This window comes from Sphaeramia orbicularis, chromosome 13, assembly GCF_902148855.1.
Source record: "Sphaeramia orbicularis chromosome 13, fSphaOr1.1, whole genome shotgun sequence".
Classification (NCBI taxonomy): Eukaryota; Metazoa; Chordata; class Actinopteri; order Kurtiformes; family Apogonidae; genus Sphaeramia; species Sphaeramia orbicularis.
The window spans coordinates 36,077,057-36,090,934 of record NC_043969.1 but is presented as its reverse complement, the minus strand read 5'-3'; the positions used below and the strand labels follow the sequence as shown (position 1 = coordinate 36,090,934).

Sequence of the window (13,878 nt, the reverse complement as noted above, 5' to 3'; positions counted from 1 at the left end):
TTTTTTTTTTTTTTTTAACTATAGCGCTTCACAATATTCATGCATTAAAAGAGGTGAGTTACCATCATCAAAGAGTAACTGTTCAGTGAGATATAAGAACTTATTTTTAGACAATAGATCTGGAAAATCTTATGTCAAGAAATCTTACCAAGATAATTTTCACTTGTACCATTGGCAGATTTTTTTTTTTTTTTTTTTGCTTAATTCGAGATTTTTCTTTGCTTAATTCAAGCAAAAAAAAATCTGTCAATGGAGCAAGTGAAAATTATCTTGGTAAGATTTCTTGACATAAGATTTTCAAGGTCTGTTGTCTAAAAATAAGTTCTTATATCTGACTGAAAAGTTACTGTTTAGGTGATTATGTCTTATTTTAAGTGTGATGAGATGTTTTGTGTAGAAATGAGAAAAATACACTTGGTAAGATCTAGATTTTTTCCAGTGTAAAGAGATAATTTTCATTTGTTCCATTGGCAGATTTTTTGCTTAATTCGAGATTTTTTTTTTTTTTTTTTTTTCATAATTCAAGATATTTTTTGCTTAATTTGAGATTTTTTTTTTTTTGCTTAATTCAGGATTTTTTTTTTTGCTTAATTCAATATATATTATATATATAAAAATAAATATATGTATATATATATATATATATATATATATATATATATATATTTTTTTTTTTTTTTTTTTTTTTATTTTTTTTTTGCTTAATTCAAGTTTTGTTTTTTGTTTTTTCTTTTGCTTAATTCAAGCAAAAAAATCTGCCAATGGAACCAGTGAAAATTATCTCGATAAGATTTTGATTTTTTCCACTGTAAAGAGGCAGTATTTAAAAAAAAATAAATAAATAAATAAAAGGTGAATGACTTAACACATATTGGATATTTTTTTAACTATAGCACTTCACTTCACAATATTCATGCATTAAAAGAGGTGACTTACCATCGTCAAAAAAAAAAAAAAAAAATCCAAAGCTAATGGTATTTGTGTTTTAAAGGCCAACTTCTTTCATGAAGATATCTGGGGTTACTCAATCCTCACCTCGCCCATTCACTGTAACGGCAGGTACGGTGCTCGCTGTCTACCGTAAATATGTGCAGACTGTCAAACTGCCACTGGCCTTGACTGAAAATAAGTACTCCTCACTTTTTTTTCTGTATAATGCATCTAAAGTGTGAGAAAAAGAATACATCAATGACCAGTATTGAAGTGTGTTAGCCTGTAGTCTTCATATGCTCCATCTGTGTTTATGGGATGACCTGTCGTCCCCAAAGGCATATTGCAAAAGTGCAGGTTTATTCTTCATTTCATCACTGCTCATCACCGACTTGCCTTGGATCACCAGCGGAGCAGACAACCTTCATACCGCTATTACTTTTGTCAGAACTATGTCTTCTCCTTCAGGGGATTCTTTTTTATATGAAGAACATCCAAAGCCTGAAATAACACCAACTTACTTTTAGGTGCAATGATTCCACCTACATCTGAATTATTGCGAATTTCACAGTAATTTTATATATACTGTTTGAGTACTGTATGTATTAACTGCGTCATTTAATATTGTGTCCTTTTTTTTTTTTTCCTTTTGTGCATTTCATCACATATTTTATCACATATTGCATTTTAAAACATTCTTTTCTTGCTTTATCATATAGATTTTACTAACTCTGTGACTAATCAGTAAATGGGTTGCATCTTTTAACATGTAGCCTACAATGTACATTTTTCACGTCCGATCAGCTCCCACAGTGGAGTGTTTTAAGTCTCGTCTTAAAACCCACTTTTACTCTCTGGCTTTTAACTCCGCGTGAGTTTTGTAGTCCTCTGTGTCCTTTATTTATATAGTTTTATTGATTTTATTACTTTTTGCCTACTTGATTTTGCGTTATTTAGAGTTTTATGTACTTATTTATTGTTTTTAGTATTTCTTTTAATTTTTTTTTATTTGTATGATGTGCAGAACTTTGGAAATGCTCTTGTTGTTTAAATGCGCTATATAAATAAAGTGGATTGGATTGGATTTCAGGGCACATCAAATATTTTCCTAAATTTAATTCACTGATAATGGAGATATGCATAAAAGTTCAGAGTATATACACAGAGTACTATATCACAACAGGGAAAACTTGAAAAAAAAAGTGACTTTCTCAGCAAAATATCATTCACCGGACGTAAAAACAAGCATCTATAATCACTGTCATTTGTCAAACTGCATGGGTTTTATTAGTGAGTCAATGTTGCAGAAAAAGATGGTGTTTCCTGGTTCCCTACGGAGTCTCTAAATGTCCAAATAAAACACATCTGATGCTGATGAAAAGCGAAGAAACTGCATTTTACCTCGGTTACTTACATGTATTGATAGGATTATCGGATCAAATGTTATTGAGCTTTTAAATCGGTATATATTTTTGGTCACCTGCAGCTTTTTAGGTCTTTGAAGACATTATTGCAATGCTACCACAAATGTTACATGTTTTTTTGTTTTTTTTCTCGTTTTGTCCTATTTGCCTGATTTTTACCAGGCCGTCACAGTGTGTTTCCCCTCTGACCCATTTTCTGAAGCATTAAAGATATCGATTAATTTATTATTTAAATGAATTTGAGTGTCATTGTCCTCAAGTTGAATTAAATACATTTCGGTCGGAGTCCTTGGACCACACCTGAACATACGCTTCTTTAAAGGGAGGTCATTGTACAGGGTCACTCTGACCAGGGTAGCGTCCCTGAAGCAGTTTGTGGTTCAGTGACTTTCTGGAACATTGCTTGGCAGTGTACTGTACAAGTAAAGCCTGCTGCCCTCCAATCACCATCTCAAAAAAATACGAAATACACTCTGTAGTTGGTAGTGGGGATTATGTTTCCACAGAAAAGACAGCTTTTGCCACACTCTAGACTTCTACAGAATGTCAAGACAGTTGAATTTCATGAATGCATTAGATGAAACCCGGTTAGCTGCAGTGCACACAAACCTCAACGGAAAACAGGGTTTATATGAACAGACTTTATTAGCTTGTGTTATGTTCAGGTATAATTAAAAATAATTTCAGCACTCAGGTTTTTGCTGCTTAAGCCTTCCATAGGCCGGTAAAGCCTGAGAGTTCCAGTCATTACTGTGGATTTTTCCTAGCATTTGTGTGAACAGTGAAGTGTACACACTGGAGACAGGCGGCAAAGACAGTGGAGAGATAGATGAGGTAGAGTAAATAGGACAAAAACATTAAAAGTTAGGCAGGAACTGACAACAGCATCTCCACATGGAACTCCACACACAATACACGCTTCCCCATCTATTTCCATTTACATGCACTGCTAGTTTTGCCAGACTATCAAATTGACACCAAGCCAACTGCTTCTGAATTATTGGGATGATGACATGATGTGTTTGTTGATGCGATTAGGTTTAATGAGCAGATAAGAAATGAGGACAGTAGGGATGGGTTGGTTTTTACTATTTATAGACACATTCACATTCACCTTTAGCTGACAATGGTCTCTATCAGGACATTGGAGGTCAAGGAAGGTCCACAGACCTTTGGCTGTCCCTGCCTCCTCTGCCTCCCCCATGTGAGCCGGACTAATGAGGCAGACAGCTGCTCCCTTAGCTGAAATGTCCCTGTGGTGAACTGTACCTGGGAGAGATGGAGACAATGTCACCTTCATATTCAGGCCCATTATGAGAGTAATCCAAAGAGGGCTGCTGAAATCATGAGACAACATCCTCAAAGATTAGCTGGTGGGCAGTGAAATGCACTCAGGTAAATGCAGTACCTTCTGCTACTGCGTACGCATAATCTTAAGTAGGTTGTTGTTTTGTGCTGTCATCTTTAAAAGAACTGTTCTGGACACGCTCACGTTGGCTTCTACTTTGTCTTCACACAATTCCTTGCAAAAGGGTAGTGGTTAAAGACATCTGTTTCTGAAGCCTGGCAGAGTTCAATAAAACACAGGCAGGATAGAAATGCTTCTGAAATGTAATTAGAGGACTTTGCTGAGACGACAAGTACAAATGTGGAATAAGAAGGTAAAATCCAGCAAGGCTGGGTGATTAGGGCTCATTTGGATGTCTTCTGCACACTGTGACGAGTGACTGTTTAGGGCAAGGCAGTCGCTCGGATCGAAGGCCCACAGTTTCTGGGATTATGTGTCAATTTACCACCCAGCTGCAGCCCTAGTCTCTACAGCAGAACATGACTACCTCTAATTAGGCCATGCTACCAATTAGGGCCCTGCAATAAGGCTGCAAGGAAGGCGCTCTGGGAGAGTAAAACCTACCATTGTCGGTGAAAAAAAAAATACTGTTTTGTAGCTCGACCAGCTGTCGAAGGCTGGTGTCCAGGTCATCACAGGCTTTTACTGTCATGTAATAAAGGCATTAATGTAATTGAGAATAATAATGACAGAACATTTGAAAGGTGTGAAGTCTGCCTGGTACATTAACATAACTCAGTGAAAAGACAGTAACAGCCAACGCCGAACTGCAATCTATTCATCCCTTCGCCGTGACCTCATACTCTGTCTCATAATCCCACAGGTAGCCAAGGTCAGTTCCCCATAACTCAGAATGTGACGGTGGTGGAGGGGGGCACAGCCAACATGACCTGTCGTGTGGATTACAATGATAACACTTCCCTCCAGTGGTCAAACCCTGCACAACAGACCCTGTTCTTTGGGGACAAGAAAGGTGAGTAATATTCCGGAGGATAATAACTGCAACAATAAAATGATGATATGTGATGAAGATGTCAGAGGCAGATTATATTTCTGTAGTAGCACTCTTTGTGAGGTTTTTAAATATATATATGATATTGTTCCTGCCTGCCTTGAAGTATCCAACATGACTAAATTCATAAAAAAAAAAAAAAAAAAAGACAGGATAAGAAGGAAATCCATTATCCTTACATTTGACTTTTAATGAATTTGTCTCCATTGGTGTCCCGGGGCACAAGCTAAGCCACAATAGACTGCTCCGAATTTAACTTTTGCAATCATACAACACTGACAGCGTTGTTTACAACACTGTAACGCCTGTGGATTGTGAAATGATTGGGGCGTAATTAGCATTTTAGCTGCCCTACATTTGTATAGCTGTTTGCATGACACCGTTAAAAGGAAGCACGCAAGCACGCTGTTGCAACCTCGTGAAACAAGGCCCGAGCTAGAATGAATTATCATGTGCTCTCGCCAACCAAATCCAATTTAAAGGTGACAAAAGTCTGGATTTGATAAATTGGAATTGGGCTGAAAGGAAGTATAACAGTGGACTGGCCTGCTAAGGGTCGGAGGTGTTCATCTTTCAGTGTTTCTCACGGCGTATTACCCATTTCATTTGTGCTGTATCTGCTAATACAATATCATTGGTTCTGTGATTGAAGATGAACTTTCCCTTTGAATAACAGTTGATAGGAGAGAGACGCTAGAGTGAACCAGCAGAATGGGAGTCACAGTCTAGTTTGAAGAAATACCCCCCCACACACACACACACACACACACACACACACACACACACACACACACACACAAAGTGATTGGATTTAGTAATGAGGTTTAAGGTGTTTTATTAAATGAAATCACTGCCAACTACAATTAAACGAAAGGTAACTGAATCTTTAAAAGATACTCTTATGTAAATGACGACAATTTCCAATGTCAAAAAAACGTCACCGAACACCCCCCCCCCCCGACCCCTCTTTTTTGTCTTTACCAGGAGGTTATGTTTTCATCGGTTTGTCTGTTTGTTAGCAAGATAACTCAACACGTTATGGACGGATTTGGATGAAATTTTCAGGAAATGTTGATACTGGCACAAGGAACAAATGATTAAATTTTGGTGGTGTTGGGGGGGGGCAACGACTGATCTGCCTTGGTGGAGGTCTGTGGTCTATGAGTGCTTTTCTAGTTTTAAAGATATACTTTAGAGCTGCAACCGATTAATCGATTAGGTGCTTGAAGCGAATGCAAAAATTCCCGATTCGATTAATCAACTCGAATTGATTGAAAGGAAATATTCTATCTATTCTTTCTGCGTCACAATAAGCATCCATGTGAAACGCAACAGTGGAACCAATGTTTAACAGCAGAGAAATGAAGGAATCACAGCTTTGATTCCGGAGAATAGTAGTTGAATGATTTTTTTGGATCACTTTGAGTCGATTAAACGGTCGCAACTCTAATGTATTTCTCTGTATCTTCCGGTGTACAACAAATGTGATATTTTATTATTACTCACTACAGAACCAGCTTTCTAAATCTTTCTCTTAAGTAGATGCAACACAAGCTAAATCATCTTTGCCGGTGATTTAGACACTTTTAATCTCCTGTAAATGAGCAATATGTAATCTCTCTCAACATATAAATAATGGCGCTTGCATTGAGCATGTAAAAAATGTTGGCGCGCACAATACGTATGAGGCGCTTTAGCCTTCTTGGGCAGCCATTTATATTGCATGACAGATTCCTCTTGCAGAGCAATACAACAAAATGAATGTAGTCCACTCAGCAGAGGTTGCCAGGGCTAAGTGTGGGAACACTTCTTCTCCATCTCCTTTTAAATAGCCAAATGAAAAGCTTTATTGGCACAACTAATGCGATGCCTGTGAGGCCATCAGGAGAAACGGGAGGCGTGGAACAACACAGGCTTCATGCAAGGAAGAGGGTGGGACACCTGGGAAGAAATCTCTGCTCTGCCAAATCACCAGTTAATTGCTTGGCAGAGGGCTGTAACTGTCCTTCTTCGGGTTTGTTGTGCCTTCTTATAGACGCCAATGAAAAATGTTCGATTCAACCTTATGCTAAATTTCAGTCCAACAACTAACTGTAGACTGGCTGAGAGCTGGAGGCAGGCTGTTTCCTTCCAATGATGAACAGCTGGTCACAGACGACTGTCCAAGACTCCACGTACAATAACCTTGTGCGTATTTAAAAGCAAGGTTATACATTAGCGTGCTCCTCTACTATCTCCACTCAGGCGGTTTGTCATTGTGCGTGTGTCATCCAGGTTTTTGCAGCTTTAATGTGCAATTCCAGATGCTCAACACATTCACGTAACGATGATAAAAATACATCTTCTGTTCCGTCTTAAATTAGACAAAATAAGCTCTTTGAGGCTTTTTTTTTTTTTAAATCTACTCTTTTCTCTCCGTAAAGCTTAGTTATACAGATAAGGGCATCCGTCTGCATGTGTTTAGGCTTTGATATAAAACAGTGAGGGGGGGAAAAAAGGTATTAAAATGACCTTTTAAATCTTTTTCAACAGCTCAAGTGGAGTAAAGAGACACATCGGTATCGGAGCTAAAACTCCGTATTATATCAATTGAGTCTGACAGCTTCTGGGTAAAGTAAGACAAAATCTGATCTTTGCCCTGACTATAATTTGTTCCATTTTAATTCAGGTCGGACAAATAAGAAAATGAAAAAGCCCAGAAGAGTAGCTATTACAGCCAAGGAGAAAAGGAATTTCTGTGTCTTCCCAGAATTTCAATGACACTGAACATCATAAGTCTCCTCCTGTGGAAGAAAAGCTTGCATGTCTAAACTGTATCTTTCCAATCAAACACTCTTTTTACACGACTGACAGAAATACAAGCTTATCTACAGACAGTAAAGATTTGATTCAAGATTGTCAAGGCTAAAATACATTTTAAAAAACACACATTGGACTGAGCAAACACAGAGCGTAATATTTTCTGATTATTTATTCTGATCTGAGTGGGAAGTAATTTTGGTATGTTTTTTTTTAAGTTTAAAGAAGTGTTATTGTTGAAGAAAGAAGTGTATGTTCCCAGGTGTCTGCACTGAATAACCAGTTTTTACACCCATTTGAATGTATTGTAGCTGAGACAATTTGAATCCACTCACAGTCATGTAGTTTACCTGCATTTACCTCAGCGATATCGAAGCCTACTATTGCATTATAAGTGAAAAGTGTTCTGGCAGAAAGGCTTTGTGTTACAGTGATAGTGCTGTGAAATGGTCTTTTTTAACTCAAACTATGATGTTTTGCCAGATTTTAGCATGTCCTATCATATTCAAGCATTTTTTGTTGTTGTTGTTGTTGCCTAAACCAAAGTAGAATTGGTGCAAGAATGAAACCCTTCTCCTCTAGATTAAAGTTTTGACCCAATACACTTCACATTTGTGTTTTCATGGAGGTTTTTAATACAGTGAGCCTGGCCAAAATATAGGCATTATCTGGATTTAAAGCAACTTTCTTCAACCTGTGCAAGATCATGGTAAAGTATCTTAAATGCCACACTGCAAAAAATGATTTCTAAGAAAGTGAAAAAAGCCTTATTTCTAGAACATTGGTCTTATTTTTCATCGAAATAGGGAAAAAAGCTTGCCAAGAAATTTTTACATGAGAACAATATTCTCATGTTAAAAAAATTAATATCTAACTTTTTCTTAATAAGATTTTCCAGCTAATATCAAGGTGATTTTATTTCTTGTACTAAGTACTGTTTGCTAAAATTCTGGCATTTTTGTCTAGTTGTAAGGCATATTATGATTTTTTTAGTTGATTGACGTTTTTGCTTGTTTTAAGAATTCTAGCCAAGAATTTTTTTATTCTTACCCCATTGGCAGAATTTTCTTCTCAATATAAGCCAATTGGACCAGATTTAGGAATATCAGGCTTATTTCTAGAAGGGCATTTTTTGCAGCACACAGAATCCAGAGATGAACTCACATTTGTTTCTCTAAATCAGGGGTCTCAAACATGCGGCCTGGGGGCCAAATGCGGCCCGCCAAAGGTTCCAATCTGGCCCGTGGCATGAATTTGCACTCATTTTCGTACAGGTTCCACATACAGACCAATATGATCTACAGTAAAATAAGAACATAATAACCTACAAGAAATTATGACTCCATATTTTCTTCTCGGTTTGATGTGAAAAAAATATTACATTATGTCTATAAATAATGACAACTTCACATTTTTGTCTTTGTTTTAGTGCAAAAAATAACATTAAATTATGAAAATATTTACATTTACAAACTATCCTGTAACAATACAATGTGAATATCCTGAACAAATATGAACAACCTGAAATGTCAAAAGAAAATTAAGCGCAATTTTAACAATTTTCTGCCTGTTACGACGTATTTAGTGTCTTTGTAGTTCAGTTCTATAATGCACATGTATAAATGGTAAATTGAGGAATAATATTGTTAAAATTGCACTTATTTTTTTAAAGAAATTTCAGTTTTTTCAGGTTATTCACATCTTTTTTGTTTGAATAGTTTATAAAAGTAAGTATTTTCATAATTTAATGGGTTTTTTTTGGCCCTAAAACAAAGACAAAAATTTGGAGTTGTCCATATTTATAGGTTATTTTGCTATTATTTTACTGGTCCGGCCCACTGGAGATCAAATCGGGCTGAATGTGGCCCCTGAAAGAAAATGAGTTTGAGACCCCTGCTCTAAATTAAGGAGGTTTTCTGACCTTAGTGCCTTACCTTCATACACAACAGCGGCAACTATTGTCAAGAACAGGTGATAGATGATTTTATGCATTTCATTCCAACGTGTCACAAGGCAATTTGTAGCCTTTATGGTATCCATGTCTGAAAAAACAGTGGCCACCTGGATTTAACTGAGCAAATAATTGAGATCCTTCTTGTAGATAATTCATGCAGTGACTAGTATGTTTCAGCTCAGTGAGTAGCTTCTCATTTCTTAAAGCTGCGTAGGACTTTCGTTACCAGTTTTTCATGAAATCTGTAAAACCTGAGCCATACCCTATTATCACGAATCTGTCAGTTTTTCTGTGATTACGCACCTGAATCTCTTCCCTCACGGTGAACAATTTCAAAGTGTACTCCAAAATAAACAATCCATTTGTTTACAAACAGAGCTGGTAGGTCACCGGGGCATTTTTGGAAATTTGTCGCAACATATATTGTGGGAAGTGGAGCTACACACAGTCACATTATGGCCACAGCGGCAACAAACATGGAAACGACTTCATTGCCTTTTGCTACTGCAGCTGTGTGGAGCTCCACTTCCCACAATGCATGTCACGACAAATTTCCGAAAATGCCCCGAGAAACTTATTGGGTTATCTTGCTATCAGACAAGCAAACAAACAAACAAACTAGAAAAGCACTCGGAGAGCGCAGACCTTCACCCAGGCAGCCCCCCTCACCCCCGATCACCACCAAAATGTAATCGTATGTTCCTTGTGCCAGTATCAACATTTCCTGAAAATTTCATCAAAATCCATCCCTAACTTTTTGAGTTATCTTGCTAACAAACAAGCAAACAGACAAACCCCGATGAAAACATACCCTCCACGACAATCCAGCAAAATATTATCATAGGACTACAGGGTGGAGAAGCAAAATTTACAATATTTTGAGGCAGGGATTGAAAGACAGTGTATGACCAATTAGTTTATTGAAAGTCATGAGAATTTATTTGCCACAAGAAAATTGACATAATAGAAAATGTTTTTATTCTATGTGTCCTCCTTCTTTCTCAATAACTGCCTTCACACGCTTCCTGAAACTTGCGCGAGTGTTCCTCAAATATTAGGGTGACAACTTCTCCCATTCTTTTTTAATAGTATCTTCCAGACTTTCTTGTAATAGTTTTGCTCATAGTCATTCTCTTCTTTACATTATAAACAGTCTTTATGGACACTCCAACTATTTTTGAAATCTCCTTTGGTGTGACGAGTGCATTCAGCAAATCACACACACTTTGACGTTTGCTTTCCTGATTACTCATATGGGCAAAAGTTTCTGAAAAGGTATGGATAATAGTGTTAGGTATGATTATGACATCAATATATGTTTGGTTTCAAAACAACTGACGTAGTGCCTGCTGAGAAAAAAAACAACTAAATGTTCATTGTAAATTTTGCTTCCCCACCCTGTATTTTTGGCCAGGCTGTGCATATTAGGTGTTTTTGTGTGCATGCTCATTGGCCATTTATCTCTTCTTACCTAGATGCAAATGGACGCTCCAAAATAGAACTCTTATTTGGACATGGGATGCAACAGCAAACATTCATTCATTAACGTGACATTGAAAGGTCACCGCCACAAAATGCAAACAAAGGTCAATTTGAGATAAACGGCAACAGTGTAATTTCTCTTACTGTCAAGAGCGGCGTAATTAACCTTCTGTTAATTCGATTTTACACCAGAAGAAGGCTCCTGTTTTGAGTTATTATATCTTAAAGCTACTGACAGTGCTTAGAAAGGTAGGGTAAAACAAAATCCCAGCAGTGCATCCTTCAAATTGTGACCTACAATTTGTCTACACAGCAATGTCACTTCTCATCACAGGCCTGGAGGGTAGATAAGAGATGTGGTTACAGGTGGGAAGGGAATGGTGGACAGTGACAGCTCAATAGCTTAATGTATCATTGGCGATAAGAAGGACTTCTATCTCTACCTCTCCCCTAAGAGGCTCAGTCAAACCTTGTGCCGCTCCAAGAGAGTGTTAACCTTGCTGGATTCCCAAAGCTGATCCATATGGTTTGGACTGCCTCTGCACATTTGTCTAAAGCCGAACAGAGCCCTCCTCTTATACCGTGCCAGCTGGCTCCTTGGCATGCTCTTCCTCATCCATTATGTATATCTGAGTCTTGGTTGATTGTTGCCACCTCAAAGGCTTCAGACACTATGGCAAAGACCAGCATGCAGATTCCATTGCACAAGCGCCCCAGACCTGCAACAACAAAGATAGATCACGTTAATAGCCAGGCCAACATGTAATTCATACATTAGGCCAATTAGCGAGGACTGCTGAAGGGAGCCGCTCTGTGGTAGGCTGCCACAATGAAGAAATCGATTCAGACCATATGTCTTTAGTAGAATTATTCCTTTCATATGTTGCCGGGGTTGTGAATTATTATTATTACCGAACAGAACAAATGAGAACAGAGCTGTCCTTTGCTGTCTCATTATGATTTACTCCACTTTTGGCTTCTCTGGGAAAAGGATAAAACCTAAGTAGTGATGCTGTAGAGAATGGTAATGACATTCCTGGAGGCATGCAGGATGGGAGCAGAATCTTTTGTCAGACACGGTGAATATGAATAATGCAATTAATGGGAAGCTACTGCAGGTTGCATGCCAAGACAGATAACAAATTACTCATTTGATCTCCAGCATGTGCGTGTGGTTGTCGGCGATGGCGTTACATATAGCATATACATACTTGCCGTGTCAAATTCGACATTAATTTTTCCCCTGTCTCAATTCCATCTCGCGGAAGTTTATGGTTCATCATTCATGACATTTAATTGGGGCATTCGGCCTGGATCACAAAGGTCACAAAGCAAAATTGATCTTAATTGGCTTGTAGTAATCAAAATGCTGTTATGTGCTAAATGAATGCTCTAATGTGAGCATTAAAACACTCATTAGGTTGAGAGAATGAAGGATAATTACCAAGGATGCAATTACAGGAGTGAGCACCAATGACAGCCAGTTTAAACCCCCATTCTAGTAAACACACCAAATTTTATGTTGTAAGCAAAAGTAGTGGACATACCTCAGTCCGGTCTCTGTGTGGAAATACATCTGGGAGCTTCTATGAAACTGGGTTCATTTTGGTACCAGCTTTTTAGACCCAATAATAAAAGAGAAATTTAGACAGATTTCCACCCAGGGTGTACCTAACAATGACCTCAGATAAATGCAAAAAAAATTATACTCTTGCTCTGAGCCATCCCATTATTAATGAATTTTTGATGAAATATCGGGACCAAAATTGGGACGTGAAAAACTAGCTAGGTATTTTGAAAACATGGCTGTAAATGGTCTTATATACTGCTATAAATAAAGACACTGTGTTAAATTTGTTGATCCCAATGGTTTTTCTAATCCAGACATGCAGGTTTTCCATGAATCTCAGGTTTTGTGGGTAACCCATTGTGTCCACTCGCATTAAATGCGAAACCTGCCCATCTAACCCTTTCATGCATACTGGTCGCTACAGTGGACAGCTACTCTACTGCTGTTCTCTTGTATTTTCATGGATTTTGTTGTTCTTTTTTGTTTTGTTTTTGTTGTTGTTGTTGTTTTTTTTTTTTACACATATCTTAATTAAAGTTTCAAGACACTACATATCTTTTCTGACATGAATTGGTAAAATTATGTAGATCTCTCCTGAGCATAAACCCCCAGAATCACAAGCCCTCTCCATAGTTTTCACACAATTTATCAGTAAATACATGTTTCTGTGCATCAAAAATTAAATGTGTGGTGCCCAGCTGAATGGATATTTTTGCAACTTCATGAAAAATAGGTTCATAATAATTTTAATTAATTTTTTTTAAATTTAATGTATTTTTTTTTTTAAATAATTATTTTTATATCATTTTATTTTATTTTTTAATTTATTTTTCAGAAGAAAATTTTCAATCACATTGTTTTTTTTCACGCCTAAAAAGGAATAAAAACACTCAGTAAAAAATTTGATTAAGGTTCTCATAATTCGTGCATGAAAGGGTTAAACACAAATAAATCGTGCGTGATTTTGCAACAGTGGCCATTTTTGTGAAACACTCTGCCTTGCATAACTAGTTCGATTCCCAAAATGTACCTGTGAGAGAATAAAAAGATATTTGAAAAAACAGTGGCGCGTAATTTTTGTGTCCTTTTTACCGTGTTACATGCGGACTCTTGTATAAAAAATAATATAAAAATCTATTTTATCTGAATTATAGTTTCTCTTTCATCTCGGTAAATATTTATTTTTTGAAATGGACCCAAAATGCTTCCAAACTTGCTTCAAAACATTAGTCTACATCTGGTTTGAATTTTTAGCCCCATGTCCTGTTTCATAGAAGCACCCATCTTCAGTCAGAAACAGGCTTCATAAGAAAGTTAAAGAATTGGTGGTGCAAATGTAAAATATAAGAAAATAAAAAG

General features: G+C 37.1%; 1 protein-coding gene across 2 annotated transcripts in view; it reads left to right on the top strand.

The window, feature by feature from the left end:
* Positions 1–13,878, top strand: part of cadm2b (cell adhesion molecule 2b) — a 333,961-nt gene that overhangs the window by 252,727 nt on the left and 67,356 nt on the right. For both annotated transcript variants that reach the window (XM_030151557.1, XM_030151556.1), the window contains exon 3: positions 4,526–4,675. In XM_030151557.1, coding sequence (XP_030007417.1) covers positions 4,526–4,675 — 150 coding nt within the window. The remainder of the gene's footprint in view (positions 1–4,525; positions 4,676–13,878) is intronic.